This window comes from Sorex fumeus, unplaced genomic scaffold, assembly GCF_029834395.1.
Source record: "Sorex fumeus unplaced genomic scaffold, SorFum_2.1 ptg000098l, whole genome shotgun sequence".
Classification (NCBI taxonomy): Eukaryota; Metazoa; Chordata; class Mammalia; order Eulipotyphla; family Soricidae; genus Sorex; species Sorex fumeus.
The window spans coordinates 26690783-26713462 of NW_026606155.1; the positions used below are offsets into that span (position 1 = coordinate 26690783).

At 55.8% G+C, this 22680-nt stretch overlaps 1 protein-coding gene and 1 non-coding gene across 4 annotated transcripts in view; one reads left to right on the forward strand and one right to left on the reverse strand.

Annotated features, from left to right (window-relative positions):
- ACTN1 (actinin alpha 1) overlaps positions 1-22680 on the forward strand; it is a 105708-nt gene that overhangs the window by 81937 nt on the left and 1091 nt on the right. The window contains exons 9-21 of one of the 3 annotated variants that reach the window (XM_056134363.1): positions 5499-5591; positions 6740-6970; positions 9952-10099; positions 13280-13430; positions 13867-13975; positions 14378-14518; positions 14882-15064; positions 15746-15880; positions 17661-17840; positions 18855-19001; positions 19793-19873; positions 20305-20370; positions 21451-21609. In XM_056134363.1, coding sequence (XP_055990338.1) covers positions 5499-5591; positions 6740-6970; positions 9952-10099; positions 13280-13430; positions 13867-13975; positions 14378-14518; positions 14882-15064; positions 15746-15880; positions 17661-17840; positions 18855-19001; positions 19793-19873; positions 20305-20370; positions 21451-21609 — 1824 coding nt within the window. The remainder of the gene's footprint in view (positions 1-5498; positions 5592-6739; positions 6971-9951; positions 10100-13279; positions 13431-13866; positions 13976-14377; positions 14519-14881; positions 15065-15745; positions 15881-17660; positions 17841-18854; positions 19002-19792; positions 19874-20304; positions 20371-21450; positions 21610-22680) is intronic. The other 2 variants (XM_056134365.1, XM_056134364.1) reach the window with 2 other exon arrangements.
- TRNAA-UGC (transfer RNA alanine (anticodon UGC)) lies at positions 3335-3406 on the reverse strand. The gene has a single exon. It is a non-coding gene; the product is annotated as a tRNA-Ala (tRNA).

Genomic DNA, 22680 nt, shown 5'->3' on the forward strand with positions numbered 1-22680 from the left:
CCCCACGGCTCCCTCGAGAGGTGCCCACCCAGGGTGCCCATAGTCCCCTTCAGCCTCTCTTCCGCCTGCCTCTTCCTCCTCTCCTCCACCTCTGCTGCTCTCTGTCAACTTCTCGCCCCTCTGCCACCCGCTCCTTCCCCCAGGATATGAGCTGCATCTGTCTGCCAATCTTGGGGCACCCAGGCCTGCTCACCCCAGAGCCAGTGTCCCCACTGCTAGGTGGAGCTTGTTGCTGTGTTGTCGCTTAGTCCTCCATCTCCTCCTCTTCCTCCCCCATGTGGGCAGGGGTTTGCCCTGGGCTTCATGCCCCTCAGCACTGGCCGTCCCTGTCTCTGAAGCCAGTCTTCTTTCCTTCCTTCCTTCCTTCCTTCCTTCCTTCCTTCCTTCCTTCTTCCTTCACTCCCTCCCTCCCTCTCTCCCTCCTTCCCTCCCACCTTCCCTCCCTGTGCCCAGGCTGATGGTCTGCTCAGAAGGGTGTATGTGCATGCCTGTTATGGAGCCTGCTTGTCTGCCTCCCAAATCTCATACCCTCTCTCCCCATACCTCCTTGCCTTCCCCTCATCCTTGTGGCAACCCATTTCATGCACCTTTTGTCCAAATTTTGTCCGCAGCGAGAGGGGTGGGGTGTAATAAGGTGGGGAGGTCCAGCCTAGGATGGTAAACTGGAAAGACAGTCGAGTGGGATGCGCCATGTCTGTGTGTGCCCGTATGTATGCTGTGTAGCAGACCAAGGCCAGAGCGTGTGTGTGTGTGTGTGTGTGTGTGTGTGTGTGTGAGAGAGAGAGAGAGAGAGAGAGAGACAGACCATGGGCCACACTGGCCTGGACATGCAGCGTGCATGTTTGGTTTTCATTTGTAATGACCCACTTCCATGTGGTTGGTGTGAGTTCTCATTCTCTTAGCTCTCCCCTCCTTGCCCCATAGCAGTTTGGAGTGGGTCGATTGACTTTTATTCCTGTAGTTGGTGCTATGAAGTTTATGGTTTAGAGGCTGGAGATGTAGTCTCGAGGGCATAAAACATTGCCTTGCGTGCAGCTGAGCCCAGTTCAGCAATCCCTAGCATTGCAAATGGTCCTCCTGAGCATTGCCAAGAGTGACCCTTGAGCACCACTGGGTATGGCCCCAAACTCCCTCCAAATTCATAAGTAAAATCAAGTTCATGGTCTAGAGCTGGAGACCCTAGTTAGTGGTCAGTGGGCTGGAGCTCATTCATGCCTGCCAGGCAGAGAGCCCCAGATCTGATCCTCAGTACCACATGGGCTCCCTGGCACTGCCGGTGTAGAGCACTACTAGGGAGACCCTGAACAAAAGTCAAAAAGGAAAAGAAAAGTGAAGATCAGCTGGAAACAGAACCACCCTTTCCCACATGCTCAGAATTCTCTGGGTTAGAGGTTGCTTTTCTGACCAGATGGGCTTTGGCGTCTGCCCGTTTGCCTTTCAAACTCACCCTTATGATTCTTCTAAGGAAAAAAAAAAAGCTGCATCCATTCCTGCCTACCAAGGAAGCTTGTGCTGCTGGCAGGGTAGCCCTGGGTCCTGCTGACAGATCCCAAGCGCAGCTGTCCTGGCTTTATTGAGCAGGAGGCCCTTAAACTGACAGGCCAAAGGATTTCTTGGAGGCCCATAGGCGAGAGGCTGGGGAGGCTTGAGCTGGGAGGTTTCCCGGTGTAATGCAGGAAGAGAAGAGCCAAGTTCCAGTCTGGCCACCTGGAACAGAGAAAAGCAAGAAAAAACAAAAAAGGAGACATAGCACCTCCCTCTGCTGGTAGCTGGTCCTACCTGGGTTCAGGAGTGAGGATGCTTATCTGGTAGAAAGAGCAGGGCTGGGACTCGGGGAGGGTAAATCTCTGAAGATTTGGGGAATGTTTCATGAAAATGCTATCAGGGGATAAGGTGATAGTACAGCTGGTAGGGCATTTGCCTTACACGCCGCCAACCCAGGTTCAACCCCGGCACTGGTCCCATAGGGTCTCCCAAGCACTGCCAGGCATAATTCCTGAGTGAAGAGCCAGGAGTAACCCCTGAGCATTGCCAGGTGTGGCCCCTTCCAAAAAAGAAGGAAAAAAGCATTGGTGATATCTGGGGGGCTTGTGTGGAGGTGGAGTCTCAGGCTGACATCACTGAGGTCACCTTACTGATGGCGCCTCTCTCAGTGCCACCTCTTCACGCTGATGACTCAATTGGACGTTTGGGGGAGAGCCGAAGGTTCCATTTGGGATAGCTAAACCCTTTAGGAACAATCTTCCAAAACTTTGAGGGGAGTGAGGGGGAGCAACCCACCAGTGTACTATGGAACAAGCAAGGCACTCTGGGCGAGGTCACGTGCCTGTCAGCCTTGACTCAAACTCTGTTGTACAGACCCAGGGGAGACGCCCTTGCCCTTGGTTCTCTTCATTTCGCATCTTCCACAGGGGAGTGGGGGGGGGCATTTTCTCCACCCCCACACCTCTGGGGGTGTCATCCCTCCTTTGTCCTGCCCCTCACACAAGAGCCCTGGGCCTCTTGCATGACCTTAGACTCCACAGAGCGCCCCCAGTCCCACAGGACCCGACCCTGGTCTTTTTTTTTTCCTCTGAAGTCACTGCATTTCCAGAATTTCTGGAATTCGCTCTGGAGGTGCATCTTTCCTCCCTCTTCGGAACACATCCCTGCTTCAGCCAGTTTCTGTATGATGAGATGCAGGTCCCTGTTCGCCAGATGAGCAGGAAGACCAGCACCTGGGGCTGATGGAGCCAGGGTTTCTCATCCCTCCTCCCCAGGGATCGTGTCCCAGAGGCCCAGCCTCTGCTTCCTGAGCTGGTCTCCGTGACCCTTGGCCCCAAGAGGGAGGGGGCTGACCCTTCTTTCTATGGGGACTCACATGGAAGTGGGGGTAGGCCTTCCAGGGTGCTGGGTGCCGGGTGCAGGGTGCAGGGTGCAGGGTGCAGGGTGCAGGGTGCTGTGGTGAACGAAGTTGAACCTGAGAGCCAGGGGAGCGGCCAGGTTCTGAGCCTTCTGCCCATTTTTTGACTAGAATCAAATCTGGCTTCCAGGAATCTGCTTCCTAATGGGATTCGGGGTAACAGCTGGGCAATCATGTCCACCTTGGACCTCACCTTGGGCCTGGCCTTTCCTGAGCAGATCTCTCTGTCCCGATGCCCAGACTTCCCAGGCTGTCTTTCTGCCCCTCACTGACCCTTTCCCCTGACGCCCTCTCCCCTGGAGGTGCAGGAGAGATGGGATGAGAGAGAGCTTGGATCTGGGTGGAAAGTCCCCAGAAGGCCCTGAGCAGGGACACTTCCCCCACCCCCCATGCGTGTGGTCCCTAGGGCTGGTCAGCTGTCTCTGGCCATGCTGGAGATGGCAGGGATCGAACCTGGGGTCTCATACCTGCAAAGCATGCACTCTACCACTGAGCTACATCCCCACCTGGTCAGCTGGCTCTGGAGGGCTGAGTGAGACCCCTAAAATCTCACGCTCATAGGCCTTGCTCGGTCTGCCCTCTGAGCAGACATCCAAGTGCATGACCCCTGAGCCTGAGCTCCCAAGACCAATCAGGTCCCAAAGGGCCTTATCCATGAGCCACTGTAGCAGCAAAGGCTTTGGACTGTGAGCAGCCACTGGTGGCTCTCAGTGCCCGGGGCAGGGGCTTTGCAGCTTCTCTGGTGCAAAGAAAAGAAGGGCCGGGAGAGGTTCAGAGGGTTCAAGTGCAGGTGCAGGCTTTGTGTGCAAAAGCATGGGGTTCTCTCCCTGGCACTGCGTGCTCCCCCAAACCACACAACACTGACACAGGCATAGCCCCACAAACCAAAGCAAGTGGGGAGAGCAGAGCCTTGTCCTCCCTTAGGTCCCCAGCCCTGCAGTTCCTGCCAGTTTCCTGTCACATGTGGGTTCCAGGGTTCCCATGACCCCTTTTTCTGTCCCCGGGATCCCCCATCTCCCGGGACAGGAACTTGACAGGAACTTTGCAACAGGGAAGTTCTTTCTGCTTGCCCCTCTGGGGTTTCCCAGAACTCCTTGGTCCTTCTCAGAGGGAAAAAAGGATGAATCAGCCTCCAGAGCAGAGCGCCAGGGGCTTCTCCCTTCCTGCCTCTGCTTCCCAACGGTCCCCGTCTCTGAGGAGTCACAGCTGCTCTGACCCGTGCTTCCTCCCATTCTGCTGCAGGACTTTGTCCCCTCTGACCCACTGGGTCAGAGGAGCTGGAAGGGGTTGCTCTGAGACTACTGCCCCCTCTAGCCTCCTCACAGGGGCTCACACAAAGCCCAGGGTGCAGTGGGCGTGGGCCTGATTTGAAAAGCTCTGTAGGCAGCCACTGTTCGCAGGCTTGGTCTTTCCTTCCCGGCTCAGAGCCCCTCGTTCTCAGCTCTTAGCGTGACCCTCCTCACCCCTCTCAGTGTGCTGCACTGTTTTGTCTTATTCATCATTCCCCCCCCCCCCCCCCGCCTCCACAGGCCACCAGCAGGGCACCTTGTCCAGGGCCCCAGGACACGTGTCCGCCAGTAACCACTCCCTCCCCTGACTGTCTTGCTTTCTATGCTGGGACCCCAGGGGCTGCAGGCTCACTCTCCCACTGAGTTAGGGGGTTAGTGCAGGAATATAGCTGCATCCTTTCATTCATTTGTTCATTAACTTTGTGGTGCCAGGATGGAACCCAGGTCCTCATGCATGCTTCAGAGCTGCAGTTAAAAGTCATCTGAGGGGGACCAGAGTCATGGTTCAGCAGTAGGGCATTTGCCCTGTGTACAGCTGAACTGGGTTCCATTCCCGGCACCCCATGTGGTCCCGAAGCCCTGCCAGGAATTAGCCCTAAACATTACTGGGTGTGGCCTCTTAATTTTTTTTTAAGCTCCTCTTAGCCAAGTGGGTTTAGCCAAACAGGGGTGGAGATGGGGGTGGGGCAGGGATTGCAGAGTCTTCTCAGCCCAATGGTACAGGGTGTCTAGGATTTCTTTGTGCCTGAGGGCCATTGAGTGCCCTTTGTTCCTCTCACCTCCAGGAGTCCCCTCCTGCATGCCTGCCCATGTCTCAGACTGGATGTGAGCATAGCTGCCAGGGCTGCCCTGCTAGACTTGCTCCTCTTGCTATGACTGATTCTTCCCTCTACCCTTCAGGCCACCCCAGGGTTCTTGCATCTTCTCTAACGCATTTTGGAATCTGGGCCAGAAATGTTGAGAACTTTCTGCATGTCCAAGTCTCAGCCCCGCTCTAGCCTGAGAACTTGAGCCTGGCCGTGGTAGGAACCCCAAGATGGGCCTGAACTTTCTCCCCTTTCCATCCAAGCTGAGTGGTTGGATTATACCAGCCATTGGGTGGGTTTCTTCAAATGTGCCCTTGTAAATCCGTGTCTCCTCTGGGGGCCCAGTTAAACCAGGCCCACTCTCTAGGCTGCACCATGGGGACTCAGCATGGGTTGGCAAAGAGGATGGTAAGGAGGCATGAGGAGGAGGAGACTTCCGTCTTGGGGCTACTAGGTCGGGGGGGTGGTCATGGCTGACCATTGCTGCTTATTTTGTTGCAGGCGGAGACTGCAGCCAACCGCATCTGCAAGGTGCTGGCCGTCAACCAGGAGAACGAGCAGCTCATGGAAGACTATGAGAAACTGGCCAGCGATGTGGGTACCCCCAGGGTTATCCTGACCTGTCCCCAGCAAGGCTCTTTCATCTCATCCTAAGAGAAAAGGGAGCACACCCCCTCCCCTGTACCCCTTTCCCAACTGAAATTTTCAAATCTTCCCCTGGAGGCTGGGTGTGGTCCATGATCCCAGGAAAGCCAGGCCAGCACCAGCTTCAACCCGACTCTCGCAGAAAGGGGAGAGAGGTGAATCAGGAGCTCCCCTGGGGACTGGGCAGAGCCCTTCACCACTCTGGTCTAGCTTGTCTCACTCATTCGGTGAAAATCAAGCCCAGGAACCTGGAGGCCTTTCTGGCCAGGTGTGCTGTTGTATGTGTCGGCTCCCACTAGTGCAGAAGTGTGGTTCTGAGAGAGAACCAACCATCACACAGTCAGGCATCCATCGGTGCTGCCTGGGGACAGACAGGGCAGCGCTGGGTTGGTCATCCTTCCCATGCTTCTTCTTTAAGAGAATTTGCCCTTTGAAGCCCTCAGCCCAGCCTCTGGGCAGATCTGCTGTACACCAGCGTAAGAATCTAAGTGTCTGGGTTTACAGCCCCATTCTGCCATTCTACCCCACGTTCCATGGGACATCCTTAATCCCCTCCGAACCTTAGCAACCCCGGTGATGTGGAGGGGCTTAGCACCTCACCCCAGGACCCATCATTGAGATGGGTTCATTTTGGTCACCTGCCAGGTGCCTGGCAGGTGTCACTGTGTTTCATGGCATCACTTTCACCTGCTTGGTCTTCTGCACTCCAGCCCTTCCTGGTTTCCACTCAGGAGCGAGCTGCTCCCCTTTGAGTCAGGGACCCATATTCTAGACTCCTAAAGGGTCAGGTGGCATCTCTGTGCCCTTCCAGGCAGGCCCAGCCAGGTGGGAACCCGGGAACATGGGTTTCTGGCTCTTACACATGCTCCTACCCCAGGGGTCTTCCTCACACCAGGCGTAGGGATTCTGCCTGTGTATTAACCCACCCCGGTGGTCTGACTCGTGGAAGCCTGTGCCTCTGAGAGCCTAGGCGTCACGCGGGCATCCCGAGATGGTTCCCACGTGGTCCCCTGTGTGGGAGGGGCTGGGCAAGCAGAGGAAGCCTTGCTGTGCCCACCCCACCCCCAGCACGCTCCCCCAACCCCCGTGTCCCGCAGCTGCTGGAGTGGATCCGCCGCACCATCCCCTGGCTGGAGAACCGGGTGCCCGAGAACACCATGCATGCCATGCAGCAGAAGCTGGAGGACTTCCGCGACTACCGGCGCCTGCACAAGCCGCCCAAGGTGCAGGAGAAGTGCCAGCTGGAGATCAACTTCAACACGCTGCAGACCAAGCTGCGCCTCAGCAACCGGCCCGCCTTCATGCCCTCCGAGGGCAGGATGGTCTCGGTGAGCCCCATCCCGGTGGCCAGACCCTCTGGCCCTACCATAGCAGCCCCTCTGCTCTGATTAAGATCGAGGGTAGGGCGGGGCCTGGGAGTGGGCGGGGCCCGGAAGTGGGCGGGGTTGTCATGTGGGCGTGGCATGGTATGTGGGCGGGGCCTGACCCGTTCTGGAGGGCACTGGTCAGCTGTATTTTTCCTTCTAATGTGTTGACCCCATATCCATTTTTCCTGGACTGGGAGTATAGCACAGCGATAAAGCATTTGCCTTATATGTGCAAGGCCCCAGATATTATCCCAGTATCACACACACACACACACACACACACACACACACACACACACAGTCATTTCTCCCTTCCAGGGTACCAAGCAATCTTGAAGCCCAGACTGAGTGATGTGGGTCTCCTCCCTTTTCTGGGGAGTGCCTCCTCCTTCCTGATTGTTTGGGTCAGACTTGATCTTCCAGAATCTAGCCCTCCCTGACATCCCAAGGTTTTCCCCAACCCTCAAAAAATAAAAATTAAAAAAAAAAGAGAGTCAGCCCTGACTGAGAGATAGATAGTGTAGGTAATAAGGCACTTGCCAGTCTGTACCACATAAGGTTCCCTGAGCATAGAGCCAAAAGTAAACCCTGAACGCTGCCAGGTGTGGCCCCACCCCTGTCCCCCAGTAAATTAAAGGAACATGTTTTTAAAACTTGGACTGGAATAATTGTACAGAGGGTAAGACTCTTGCCTTGCTTGCAGCTGACCTGGGTTTGAATGGTCCCCCAGGTCCCACCAGGAGTGATCCCTGAGTGCAGAGCCAGGAGTAAACCTTGAGTTCAACTGGATGTAGCCCCAAAACAAACAAAAACAGTAAAAGAATCATCTTTGCAAACAAAATGTCTTTTGACAAAAATGTCTCAAAATGACATATTGAACCCAGCAGGGCATAAGTCTATAGCAGTAAGAGGGATTTTTATAACAGTGGGATCTGTTATAAAAAGTATTTTTATTTAATAAGTAGCTTTTTTTCCCCCTGCTTTTTGTGTTACACCTGGTGATGCACAGGGGTTATTCCTGCCTCTGCACTCAGGAATTACTCCTGGCGGTACTCAGGGGACCATATGGAATGCTGGGAATCGAACCTGGGTCGGCCGTGTGCAAGGCAAACGCCCTACCCGCTGTACGATCACTCCAGCCCATAAGTAGCTTTTTTAAAACCTTACCTTGTAGGCTAGCTTTCCATGTCATCAAATAATTCTCATGTGTGTCACTTTTTTGTTGTTGTTGTTATTCTTCTTCCTTTTTTCTTTTTCTTTGTTTTGGGGCCAATTTGTTTTCTTTGCTGGTACCGAGGAGCTGCTCCTGGCTCTGTGCTCAGGGATCACTTGTAACAGAGTGCTATGAGACTCTTGCAGGCAGACATGTGCAGAGCCAGCTCCACAGCCTCCATTCATCTTCCTTTAGTCATTTTTTGGGACTTGGGGAGAACTTGTATGACGTAGAGAAATGTAGAGAAGAAAATGTCCCTATTCAGCAGAGTAGGGCCTGAGGCAAACCTTATGAAATGAAGCATAGTTGGAAGGTGGGATGGGGACTGGGCGCTGGAGTGTGTGTGTGAAGTGAACAGATTCCTTAGAATAAGCTCAGGAAACCTGGAGGGAAAAGGCCTTTGTGTGCCTTTAAGGAAATGGAGTCCTTTTACGGGTACCCAGCTGAATCAGCAGCGTGTGTTTGTCTGTGTCTATGTGTGTCTGCGTTTGTATGTGTCTGTGTCCGTGTGTGTGTCTGTGTATCTGTGTCTTTGTGTGTCTTTGTGTATGTCTTGTGTCTGTGTATATGTCTGTTTGTCCATCTGTGACTATCTATGTGTTTGTGTGTCTGTATCTGTGTCTGTGTCCGTGTGTCTGTGTCCATGTGTCTGTGTCCGGGTCTGTGTCTGTGTGTCTGTGTCTGAATCTCTATCCATGTCTGTGCATGTGTCTGTATCTGTGTGTCTTTGTGTACATCTGTGTTTGTGTGTAAATGTCTGTATGTGTCTGTATCCGGGTCTGTGTCTATGTGTCTTGTGTTCATGTCTGTGTGTGTGTGTCTGTGTTCGTGTCTGTGTTGGTATTTGTGTCTGTGTATCTGTGTGTGTCCATGTTCAGGTCTGTGTCTATGTGTCTGTGTTTGTGTCTGTGTGTGTATATGTCTGTATTCATGTCTTTGTGTCTGGTGTCTGTGTGTCTGTGTGTGTGAGATGTCAGAGGTGGAACCCCCATCCCAGGCTAGTGTCTCCTCCTGAGTTTTCTCTCTCCTGCATCAGCAGCAGCTTATACATGACCCGAGCTGCATCGCTGGAGGAGTGTCCCTTGGAAATAGACAAGTATCCCCTCTTGGTGGAGGCACCTGGCCACGGTGTCCATTTGGCATGCAGGCCAGGGTCAGTCTCCACTGCCCAGCAAGTGGCCTGTCTGAGAGAATGGAGGGCGGGGAAATGTGTTCAGTTTGTCACTGTCCTCAGCCAGCTCAGCCCTGTAGTGTGGGAGGTAGGGAGGCCCCCAACCTGCTTCCCGAATTGGGATCATTGCTCTGCTTCCTGCCCCAGCCCTGACCTTGGAGACGGATCAGCATCCCATCAGAAGTCAAACTGGGGGCTGGAGCGATAGTACAATGGGGAGGGCGCTTGCCTTGCATGCAGCCAACCCAGGTTCAGTCCCTGCATCCCATATGGTCCCCTGAAACCACCAGGAGTGATTCCTGAATGCAGAGCCAGGAGTGACCCCTGCACACTGCCAGGTGTGTGTTCCCTGCCCCCATCAAAAAAAAAAAGAAAAGAAAAGAAAAAAAGAAAGTCAATCTCAGGGTACCACGGGCCTTGGGCTCTTGTGCAAGTCTGTAGGGGGTGCCCAAGTGGATTCAGCGCCATCCTCTGCCCAGGAAGCCGGGTGCCTGGGAACCAAGGGGGTGAGCGAAGCTGGGAGGGAGAAGCCTTTACACACACTGTCTGTGCCCTCAGGACATCAACAATGCCTGGGGCTGCCTGGAGCAGGCGGAGAAGGGCTATGAGGAGTGGCTGCTGAATGAGATCCGGAGGCTGGAACGGCTCGACCACCTGGCAGAGAAGTTCCGGCAGAAAGCCTCCATCCACGAGGCCTGGACGGACGGTAGGGCCCGCTTGGCCGCCTGCCTCCCCCAGGCTTTGGGGGCTCATCACTGTCCTCCCCAAACTCTCTCCTCTCTGGCTTTTCCCTGCAGCAGCTCTCTTCTCGGTTCTGGGATATTCCACAAAAAGTGCACGGCCCTGTGGGTGGCCTCCATTTCCTCATCTGCAGAGTGGGTGAGCGCCCAGGCTGCCAGGTTTAGGAGAGTGGAGGCGCCAAGGTTCTGGCCTGGGATGTCCCTGCTGTGGCAGCTTCTTCCCTGAGCCACGGCCTTTGGGGTTCCAGCCCCAACTCTGTCAGGCCAGAACCCTGACTGTGATCTCTCCTCTTGCGAGAACAGCAGGCCACGAGCTTCCCTCCCACACTCGCATCCTGCCATCACAAACCCCACAGGAAACACGTGCCCTCCCGCGATCCATGTTCCCAGCAGAGCTGTTGGCAAAGGGGCTCCCGAGGAGAAGCCTCCTCAGCCCACCGGATTCTGGCGGTTGCAGGGGGCTCTTTGGTACCAGTGTTACTGTGCTTGGTTCCTCAACCTCAGGATTCTGTGTGTCCCTGGGAACGACCTCTCTCATCTCCCAGTAAAGCCCTGTCCCTGGCGTGAAGAATGCCCCCACACACTCTGACCTTACTTAATGCCCTCCGCAGAGCCCCAGCTCCCAGATGAGCTAGGGGAGGCAAGAGTCTGGGGCCGGGCAGAGACGACACTCTAACCCAGTGCCCCTCCTTCTTGGGGTTGTGTGCACCTATGTCCTCAGAGCCTGTGGGACCCCCCCCCCCGGAGAGGGCTTGCCAGTGTGGGTGCGTGTCCTCTGATTCTGGCTGCCCCCGGTGTCTGCCCTCACTCACTGAGAGCACGAGTCCTCTGCCCAGCATGTGTGCATCTCTACGCTACGCTCTGGCTGCTGTCTGTGTACTGGCAGCAAAGCTAAGCTTCACTGTGGAGCTGGAAGAGTCGTTCTGGGGTTTTGTTGATTTTTTTTTTTCTGGAGCGATAGCACAGCGGTAGGGCATTCGCCTTACAAGCGGCCAACATGGCCGATCCGAGTTCGATTCCTCCGCCCCTCTCGGAGAGCCTGGCAAGCTACCGAGAGTATTCGATATGCCAAACACAGTAACAACAAAGTCTCCAGTGGAGACGTTACTGGGCCCGCTCGAGCAAATCGACGATCAACGGGAGGGCCTTTACCTTTACCTACCTTTTTTTTTTTTACTCAGGGCATCCTCCTAGTGTGGTGCTGGGGATGCAGCTCAGACTCCCCCCTCCCCCACAAAGAGCTTGCACACTAGCCCCAGAACGGTGTTTTTCTCCAGAACAGTTCCCCCCGCCTCCACCTCTCATGCCGCCCCCTCCTCCCCCCCCCCCCACACACACCCCTTCCTTCTGTGTGTTGTTTTAGCTGCTCAGGGGCTATTCCTGGCTCTGAGCTCAAGAGTGCCCCCTGCTGGTGCTCAGGGGATCATACACACTCCTGGGGATGAAACTGGGGTCCCCACATGCAAGGTCAGCCCCGCCTCTCTCTCTCTCTCTCTCTCTCTCTCTCTCTTTCACTTGCACACTTTATTCAGTCTATCTTTATACCCTCACCAACACCAAAGTGCTTAAGACCCGCCACTACCGTCTTTACGGCACCACTAGTTCATCTTCTCACCACCACCACCTCACCTCTCAGTTCTAGTCAAAGGCCAAAGATTTGTCATCATTTGGTATCATCTATTCCCGTGTTCTGTTTCTCCAAAAACCACAGATGAGTGAGATCATTCACTACTGTTCTCCCACTGATTTCACTCGATATAATACCCTCCAGTTGCTTCGAAGTTGCTGCAAGCTGCTATATTTTATATTTTTTCAGAGTTGCATAACATTTCACTATGTGTATATAAAAAGTAAAGGTGTATATACCAAAGCTTTTTTTTAAACATTTCAATAATGTTCATGTTTTTTTTTAATTTAATTTTTCATGAATCCCCCTCTCAGAGAGCCCGGCAAGCTACTGAGAATATCTTGCCCACATGGCAAAGCCTGGCATGCTCCCTGTGATGTACTCAATATGCCCAAAACAGTAACAAGTCTCACAATTTGTTGTGAGACATTACTGGTGTCCACTCGAGCAAATCGATGAGCAACGGGAGGACAGTGCTACAATGCTATATTGAATCACCATGTGATAGAGCATTACAAAACTGTTCATGATTAGATTTCAGTCATACAGTGTTCCAAAACCCATCCCTACACCAGTCTAATTTCCCAGCACCAAGTCTCCACCTCCCCACCCCAGCCTCTATGGAAGACACCTCTCTCTCTCTCTCTTTCTCTCTCTCTCTCTCTCTCTCTCTCCCTCCCCTCTCTCCCCCACCTCTCTCCCCCTCTCTCCCTCTCTCTCCCTCTCTCTTCTCCATTTCTCTCTCTCCCTCTCTCTCCCTTTTCTCCCTCTCTCCCTCTCTTTCTCCCCTATCTCTCTCTCCCCCATCTCTCTCTCCCTCTCTTTTCTCTCTCCCTCTCTCTCTCTCTCCATTTCTCTCTCTCCCTCCCCTCTCATGCTTGGAAACTACTTGGCTTAGAAACAGATAGAAGAGTATTAGCAGAGCCGAGCAGGCTGGACTGTAACTCTGTTTGGTTCCGAGCCCATAGGTATGACTGTTGTTCTGGGGCAGCTGTCCTCCTTCCACTGTCCTGTACGATGCTGTTGGCCCAGCTCGCTTGGTACTGGGTGGAAGTGGACAGTGGCCATCACTCCTATGTACCCACTGCCCCCCACACGCCCTTGCATCATATCCGGGGCCCAAGGGGTAGCTCAGAGCTTGACACGGGTCATCCTGTCCTGCTGCCAGACCCCAGCAAGGGCATGAGGGCACTGGGTGGCGGGGGACCTGTGTCTGACTTACACTCACACCTCAGTGGTGTCATTGCCAGCCTGGGAATTCCATTTCCGGACACCCTGTAAAGAACATAATCTGGGGGTTGTTTTTTTTGGGGGGGGGCATCTATAGGCCTGACGGTGGCATGCAGCTGTCCAATCATACAGCCTTCTTCCCGTGTTCTGCTATGTTGCCAACGTCTTATATGGGGATCGGGGCATCAAAGTAGGAACTGACCATCGGTAGCCGGGCAGCTCAGGCAGGATTTGGTCAAGCCCCGGCGCTGCCTGCTCACCCACCCTACCCCCTTGGCCCTATGCCCAGGCAAGGAAGCCATGCTGCGGCAGAAGGACTACGAGACGGCCACCCTGTCGGAGATCAAGGCCCTGCTCAAGAAGCACGAGGCCTTCGAAAGTGACCTGGCTGCCCACCAGGACCGCGTGGAGCAGATCGCGGCGATTGCTCAGGAGCTCAAGTATGGCCGCGGGGCCGTGGCAGGCGGGATGGGCCCTGGGGTGCTGGGGACCATCAGGGCCACCCTGCTGCTCTGGGGGTACCAGGAGCAATGGGTACCCTGGCCCTGGTACAGTTTCCCTGGCCCAGGAAGGGGGGCCCAGTGCAGAAGACCGAGGGGTCGGTCCCCTGAGGGATGAGCCTTGGGCATCACCTATAGCCAGGACCAGGGGCTGAGTCTTTGCCTCTGAGCTTGAAGAGGCCTCACCAGCTCCCTGCCTGCCCGTGAGTGCCCTGGCGGAGACCCACATAGCCCCCCAGCTTTGCTTAGGGCAGACCCAGGGGGTAGACAGGAGGACTGGTCTGTGGGGTCCCCCCAGGGCATCGCAGACTTCCGAGGAGGTGGGATTAGGAAAGGCCTGGCGGCTCACTGTCTCTCCGCATCTCTCCCCTCTCAGCGAGCTGGACTATTACGACTCACCCAGTGTCAACGCCCGGTGCCAAAAAATCTGTGACCAGTGGGACAATCTGGGGGCCCTGACCCAGAAGCGAAGGGAAGCCCTGGAGGTGAGAGGGCCTCCAGCTCTGCCTGCCTCTTTGCTGCTCGGCTTTGCCTGGGGAAAACCTTTTATGGGGAGGGTTCGAGGCCCGACCCAACTCTGCCTGAACGTGGGGCCTCCTCTCTCACCTGGACTCTCTGAGCTTTCTGGTCCCTCCCACGCCTCACGCCCTGCCCCCCAAGATGGCCTTTCTCTCCTCTAGCCAAGCCAGGGCTTTCTCGGGGGCCGTCAGCCTTACTCTCTTGGGGGGAAGGCCCCGTGACCCGAAGGGGTTCCCTCTCTTCTCCTAGCATGGGCAGCTGCTTCTATGCCAGGAGGATCTTGGCGCTCTTGGGCAGGAAGGAGCAGGGAGTAGTTTCTGGAGTAGTGTTCTGCCTCACACCCCCCTCTGTCTGTCCGGCACACTCAGCGGACGGAGAAGCTGCTGGAGACCATTGACCAGCTGTACTTGGAGTACGCCAAGCGGGCCGCGCCCTTCAACAACTGGATGGAGGGGGCCATGGAGGACCTGCAGGACACCTTCATTGTACACACCATCGAGGAGATCCAGGTGCGCTGCGGCCCCTCACCCTGGCCCTGGGGGAGTGACCCTGCTCTGGGGAAGGCAGAGCATCCTCAGGGTTGTTTTAGTTTTTTGGGGGGGGAGAGGGGGACAGTGACTCCCAAGCAGTGCTCAGGGTCCACTCTCAGTGATTCTTGCAAGGCCTGATTGTGCAGACCCCATAATTTGACGTTCAGGCCCCAGGGGAACTATTCGGCTCAGCCCACTGGACCCTCTAACAGGCAGGTGCTGGCCCTTCCCCATGCACCTCTGCTCTGGGAAGCCCCCAATCATCGTGTTTCCTCCTGCATCCCCCCCAACACACACACACACACACACACACACACACACACACTCTCTCTCTCTGTCCAGGGACTGACCACAGCCCACGAGCAGTTCAAGGCCACTCTTCCTGACGCCGACAAGGAGCGCCTGGCCATCCTGGGCATCCACAACGAGGTGTCCAAGATCGTGCAGACCTACCACGTCAACATGGCGGGCACCAACCCCTACACAACCATCACGCCTCAGGAGATCAATGGCAAATGGGACCACGTGAGTCCAAGGCCTGGACCAGGCTTGGGGTGGAGCGGGGTGGGTGGCAGGGAGGGAGTCCACTGGCTGAGCCAGTGTAAGTTTCATAAAGTTTCCTATGAGCAGGGGTGGTGGTGGGGTGGGGCCCAGGTATGTCCAGGAGCAGCTCCTAATTAGGTGCTCAGGAGTCTCTCCCACTGGTGCAGGGGGTGGGAGGGCATGTGGTATTAGGGATCAAACACAGATCTCCTGCACAGAAACCTGAACAAGCTCTAGCCCTCTGAGCTCTCTCTCTCTCTCTCCAGCACAGGGAAGGTCAGTCTGTCTTCCATTCTTTGGGCTTGGCTTATTCTTTTTTTTTCTTTTTGGGTCACACCCAGCGATGCCCAGGGTTACTCCTGGCTCTGCACCCAGGAATTACTCCTGGCGGTTCTTGGGGGACCCTATGGGATGCCGGGGATCGAACCCGGGTTGGCCGCATGCAAGGCAAATGCCTTACCCACTGTGCTATGACTCCGACCCTAGGTTGGCTTATTCTTACACATTGCTACTTGGGTGGTTATGGAGGAGCTGCTGGCTCTGTCAAGGGGACTGAATTTCAGGATGTACTGGGTGTCTTCACCAGACCTCCACGTCTCCATCTGGAATCGGGGCTCTTGGCCGGCCAGCTCCTGCAGTGTCCCTTGTCTGTCCCCACCCCAGGTGCGGCAGCTGGTGCCCCGGAGGGACCAGGCACTGACGGAGGAGCACTCCCGTCAGCAGCACAACGAGAGGCTACGCAAGCAGTTCGGGGCTCAGGCCAACGTCATCGGGCCCTGGATCCAGACCAAGATGGAGGTGGGTCCTGCCCTGCCCACCAGCACTCAGGCACCCTCACCGCTCTTGAGGCCATGAGTCTGATTGGCCAGCTGCCTGCAGGGTGCGGGTGGGAGGGAGTGTGCAGAGAAGGCCTGGGGGTTGATCCCTGCCTCCGGCTTGAGGAGTGAGACCACACGGGCAGCACTGGCCAGGTCCACCAAAGGGACAAGTCCTGGGTGAATAGTTCAGCTCACCCTCTTGGATTAATGGACTGCCCAGGAAGAGCCTCCTGAGTAATGAGTGGGTCCGAGAGGATGATCTTCCCAGGGAGAGAACAGGACCTCTGGCAAGCATGGGCTGTGTTGCCGATGGTCATGGACCTGCTGGTGGGCTGCCATAGATGTGGGGAAGGCTGGCCTGGGGGTGGCTGTCACAGCCTCCCGAGCATCTTTTTTTTAGTCATTGTTGTTCTGCTTGGGGAAGGAGGCACCAGAGATACCCCGTGGGATACGCAGCACACAACAGTGCTATTTGATCTCAGATGTGCTGGGGGCCACCAGGCCCACATCCAGCAAGGGGTGCTCAGGGGTCGGGGGGTGATGAATTGGAGGCTTGTGATGCCAGAGACTGAGCTCTGGGATTCATGCAAACGAGGCACATGCTCCAGGCCTTTGGACTATCCCTGTCTGTGTTCTGAGCATCAGGAGGACGAGGGACCATACAGGGTTTCACATGGTGTGTAGAAGGGGCACGTCCTCAGGGAATATTTGCCGAATTGAATGAGTGAGTGGACCTTGCTTTCACAGACAACTTGGCATTATGTGGATGGGGGACAGACAGATACAGGGATGAGGCCTGGCCCTCAGAAAAGGGAAGGACTGAGGTGGGATAAGGCCAGCATCTTTTTTTTTTTTTTTTTTTTTTTTGCTTTTTGGGTCACACCCGGCGATGCACAGGGGTTACTCCTGGCTCTGCACTCAGGAATCACTCCTGGGACCATATGGGATGCTGGGAATTGAACCCAGGTCGGCTGCGTGCAAGGCAGACACCCTCCCCGCTGTGCTGTCACTCCAGCACGCTAGGCATCTTTTTTTAAATTTTATTTTTATAAAGTTGTTCACAATAATTTATTACATTTAATATTCCAACACCAATCCCACCACCATGACACCTTCCCACCACTGTATTTTGAATGTTTCCACCCTGATTCCCAAAGCCTGCCCCCAAAGTAGGACCTAAATAATTTATTTTGTATTGCTTATTGTGAATAATCCGCTAAAAATGTTACGAAAAAATTTTCTTAGAGGAAAGTGTGTGAAGATTGCTGTATGGCTCTCACTGTGTCCCTGGAGCCATTAAGCCTTTGTATAAGAGATTATTAACATGTTAGCGGTTGAGCCTTGCATGCTGATATATATAATAATATATTACATATGTAGATACATATTTTTTTTCATTTAATTTTTTTTCATTGTAATTAATCAATCTGAGATTGATTCCAAGGCAAGCATCGTGGGGGCACCACTGAGGAGGTGGGCCAGCACTTAGAGGTGTTGGAAACTGGCTCCAGGGTCACATAGAGGGCCAGAGGCAGACCAAGGGTGAGAACAGGGCAATGGACAAGTCAGGCATCCTGGATGCAGGTGATAGTCCACCCAGTGCTGACAGGCTCGCCACGAAGTACCTCTGCTACAGAGGCCAGGCTCACTGCTGCTGGCGGACTCCAGAGGTCCTGGTGGGAACAGGGAATCATCCGAGGGCTCTTTGGGCCCCAGTCCCCTGTGACCAGAGGGCTGACGTGGGCCTTCTCGGTGAGCAGGAGATCGGCAGGATCTCCATCGAGATGCACGGCACGCTGGAGGACCAGCTCAGCCACCTGCGGCAGTACGAGAAGAGCATCGTCAACTACAAGCCAAAGATCGACCAGCTGGAGGGCGACCACCAGCTCATCCAGGAGGCTCTCATCTTCGACAACAAGCACACCAACTACACCATGGAGGTGGGTGGGAGCGAGACGCTTGCGTGTGACAGTGTCCTGGCAGGTCGGTCAACCCTGGTCCTGCAAGTGAGGGGACGATCACCTGCCACGGGGCTCTGTGCCTCCATCCTGTCTCCTGAGCCTCCTGGGGAGGTTTTCACAGGAAGTGCAGATTTCTGTTCCAGAGTTTTGAGTCCCTGGGTCTGGGCTGGGCCCCACTTTGGTGATGGTGGTGATGGTGATGTTTAGGCTACATCCAGCATTGCTGAGGGCTATTCCAGATTCACTTCCCTGGGCCCGCTCCTGGCAATGAGCAGGGGACCAATGCGGCACTGGGATCAAACCTGGATCTTGAGCATGCAGTCTGGGTTCAGCCTGTTGAGCATTGCTCCTGCCACAGAATCTGGGTTTTATGTTTTAAAAATCTGGAATTTTAACCAGCATGCATGCCAGTGACTTTTAGTATTGATGTCCTCAACATTGGCTTGTCATCTGCTTTATGATGGCTATTTAGTATGTACATGTAGTATGTGTATGTCTATGTTCGTATCTGTGTACATGTGTGTAGAGTGGGACATATAGGGAATAGCCTGTTTTCTTCTTTTTTTTTTTTTGGTTTTTGAGCAACACCCGAAGGTGCTCAGGGGTTACTCCTGGCAGTGCTCGGGGAACCCTTTGGGGTGTTGGGGATTGAACCCAGTTCAGCCATGTGCAAGGCAAGTGCCCTACCCACTGTACTATCTCTCCGGCCCTATGTTCTATTCTTTTTTGGGGATCCTTCCATCTTTCCTAGTACCACATTTGCTCTCCTTTCCCACCAGACTTCCCCAGAGTCAATTCTGGTCCCTCCTGTCCCAAACAGGGGCCACCACCCCGCCTGGGCATCCCCTTCCTGCCTCCGGTCTCTGGGCCCCGTACACACTCTGAATGTGAGCAGAGGCTGAGTAGGGTAGCCTTGAAGGAGGGAGTGGGCAGCAGGGGCTCCAGGCCTTAGGCGGGGTTCCCCTGGGCTGATGCATCCCACTCTTCCCACAGCACATCCGCGTGGGCTGGGAGCAGCTGCTCACCACCATCGCCAGGACCATCAATGAGGTGGAGAACCAGATCCTGACGCGGGACGCCAAGGGCATCAGCCAGGAGCAGATGAATGAGTTCCGGGCCTCCTTCAACCACTTTGACCGGGTGAGCCCCCAGGCCCGGCACTGGCTTCAAGAAGCCCCCAAGCCCCTGCCCCCTGGACCCTGGAGGGCACGGGCGTAGGCTTAGGCGGCCACCAGGGAACCCCCTTCCCCAGGCACCCAAAGGGGAGGCAAGAGTTGCCATGAGCCTGTCCTGGCCCAGTGAGACCAGCCTAGGGAAGGACTGTGGACCCCTGACCCTTCTTTCCAGCCCTCAGGGGCCAGGCTTCCATAGCCCTGGGTTGGGGACTACCCCTTAACACCCCCTTCCCCACACACATACTAGAGGCTGTCTTAGTTTCAGCCCTGGGTTCCCTTCCCCACCCTGGGTGGTTGGGTGTCCACCCCATGCAGTCCCCTAAGACTTAGAGCCCTGGGGTCAGGTGCTGCCCCTCTTCTACTGCTTCACTGCCCTCCAGGCCCCCAGATGGGCCAAGCACTCCCAGAGACTGGGGTCAGGGCGTCGGGGCTGGAGGTGGGCTGGGGCACTTGTGTGTGTGTGTGTGTGTGTGTGTGGTGGGGGGGCGGGGGGACGGCTTCTCACCCCCATGGCTCACCGTGCTCCCCGGGAGAGGGCACCCCTGGGCCTCGCGCGTGTGTCTAACCGTGTGCACTTTTATTTCCCCCCCTCCCTGCCCTCCTGTCCGCATGCCTCTGCCCCGTGTCTCCACACACTCACCACCAACCACCTTCCCCCCCGGGGCATGGCCCACCCACCCCCACCCACCCCACCTCCCTCACGCCCTCCACCTCCCTGGCATCGCATGGCTCGCTGCCTGGCACGGCGGCCCCCAGGATCACTCCGGCACGCTGGGTCCCGAGGAGTTCAAAGCCTGCCTCATCAGCTTGGGTTATGATATTGGCAACGACCCCCAGGTACTCGCCGCCTGCATGGAGCACACTCAGGGGTGGCGTCCGGGCCGAGAAATAACCGTGTTTCTCCCCTTTCTCTTCTCTGTCTGTCTGCGTCTGTCCGGCTCTCCTCTCCCGGGGGCTCATCTCGTCCTGCGGCTCCTGTCCGGCTCTTCTGAACACCGTTCCGATCTCTGACTTCTGACCTCCGTGGCCTTTCCTGGGACTCTGCCGGCCCTCCTTCCCCTCTCCCCACCACTCTTCATCCTGCGGACGGACATTTGCATCTCTCTGCTCTCTTCCTCCTTCCCGTGGACTTTTCCACGGGCGTGTGCTTCCTCTCCTCTCCTCTGTCCCTCTCCTGACCTCCCATGCCCCCCTGGCCATCTGTGCCCTATCCGTCTTCTTCCTCCTGCCTCTGCTCGGCACGTGTGTGGGTGCCACTGGCCCCACAGAAGAAGACAGGCATCATGGATACGGATGATTTCCGGGCCTGCCTTATCTCCATGGGTTACAACATGGTAATGTAAAACCCCCCGTGTTTCTGGGCTGGCCCCAGAGAGGCCCGTGGTGGCTCTGATGGGCTGGAGGCCCCCTGATTCGGGACAGCTCTCGCAGCAGGGGTGGCCTCAGGATTCAGGCCTCGAGGAAGATGGTTTCCTCTGTGCACCCCGGAGGCCTGGTCGCTGCCTCTGAGCCAGTTTATAAGTTTCCTGTTGGCTGCTTAACCTTGGAGACCGGCATTTTATACCTGCCATGGATGCCGGATCCCCAGGGGCAGCTGGGATCAAGCATGGTTGGATGCTCTAGGTCGGGGCTAGCTTTGCTCCATCTTCCATGAGCACAGAAATGGCTTGCTCTGCCCTGTGCCTGGCTCCATCCGGGTTCACCATCCCTCTGGGCAGAGCCCCAACCCCCTCCTCATAGAGGCCCTCTGCATAGGGCCGGGGTCTTCACGACTCAGCCAACGTGACTCCTCGGCCTTGTGCAAAACACAGGGTTTTAGGGCTGCCCAAGGTGGGCGTCAGGGACAGGCTCCAGAAACCATCCTCTTGGGAGTAAGTCCCAGCTCAGCCATCTCTGGGGATGCTGGATGAGAAGAACCAGGCCTGCCCTACGGGACTGTGGCAGGGCACAGAGAGGAAATTGTGAGGGGAAGCGGTGCCATGCATGCATCTGGGACATAGCCAGGCCAGGCAGACGCCCGAGTTCAAATCTCAGCTTCCCCACTTGCTGTCTGGGGTACCTGGGGCCAGTGGGTGGCCCTGCCTGCACCTTGGGCTTGGAAGCTTAGTACAGTGATAACCAGGGGGGTTGCGGTGACGGGCGGGTGAAGCTAAATGTGCACAGCACTGAAGGGGGTACCTGCAGAAGGCAGAGGGTGTGCGGGCGCTGCCCTGGCCACTAGTGCCGTGGACATCAGCAGCATTTGCCCGAGATGCAGGACATCGTGTCTCTGTCATACCCTTAGGACCTCACAGGTGAGGCTGAGGCCCATGCTTCGACCCATTGACAGCCATCGGGGGCCTCAGCTCTGTATCAGAGGGGGCTGGCAGGCAAGGTGCAGAGGCTGATGGGCCCGGGTTGACTCTTTCCTCCAGGGGGAGGCCGAATTTGCCCGCATCATGAGCATCGTGGACCCCAACCGCCTGGGGGTGGTGACGTTCCAGGCCTTTATCGACTTCATGTCCCGCGAGACAGCCGACACAGACACAGCGGACCAGGTCATGGCTTCCTTCAAGATCCTGGCTGGGGACAAGGTGGGTGTGACCTGCAGAGAAGCTCCCGCCCACCTTCGCTCTCTGGCTCTCCAGGCTCTGTATCACCTCGGGCTGGGCTCAGACGTCAGGGCGAGACATTGGCCCAAAGGGGTTCTCCTGCCAGACCCCCCAAAGCTCAGCGAGGGACTCCTGCATCCCTGCGTGAAGTGACAGGCTGTAGGAGGAGGTGTGGGGGACAGTCTGAGACTTGTATCTGCCCCCCTTGTCATCATGTCATCCTCTGCACAGGCCGTGTGTGTGTGTGTGTGTGTGTGTGTGTATGTGTATGTGTGTGTGTTGGGGCAGGGAGCAGACAGGATGTGTGTGGACGGTGCCACTGCTTTGCCTCGAGTAGCTAGTGGGATTTCCAGCCCTCCCGAGCCTGCACGGCAAGGGAGAGCAGGAGCACCTGGCAGGAACTGGGGAGGAGCTGGGGAGGAGCTTCCCAGGCAGGTGTTCTCTGTCCAGTCCACAGGCTTCTTCCCTCCCAACCAGGAGGGCAGAGTTAGGAATGGCTAGGGGCAAGAAGGAGTAGAATTTCTGGCAGGTGGCCATCAAGCTGGGAGGGACTGAAGCTGAACACGTCACTAGGTCCAGGATAGCCTGTTAGAGTCGGGGCCCCTGAAGTGGGAGAAGCCCAGAAACCACCTCGCTTAAAGCATGGACTAGCCGTGATGCCCAGAGCAAGGACTGGTCCCTTCCCCTTTGAGAAGCCTTCTGACTGGCTCCGGGAGCAGGGGGTGGCTCACTGGTTTATTACAGTTTTAGTGGAATCTCAAGCACCTTCTCCACCTCAAGCCTACCCTGCCCCTCCAAAATAATAATAATAATAATAATAATAATATAATAATAATAATAATAATAATAAAGTGGCATCTAGGTAGCCAAATCAAGGAAAACTGAATGGGAAAGCCGGGGCCAGGGCTGGCAGGGGTGGGTGTGCCCCGCCATGCCCCAGACTACTTTAATTAGGGACCTGTCCCGAGGGTCCCACTGGCCCAAGCGGCCCTGCTTTGCAGAGGTAGCTCAGGGTGTGAGTAAGCTTGGAGAGCTTGGAGGAGCTGGGAAGGC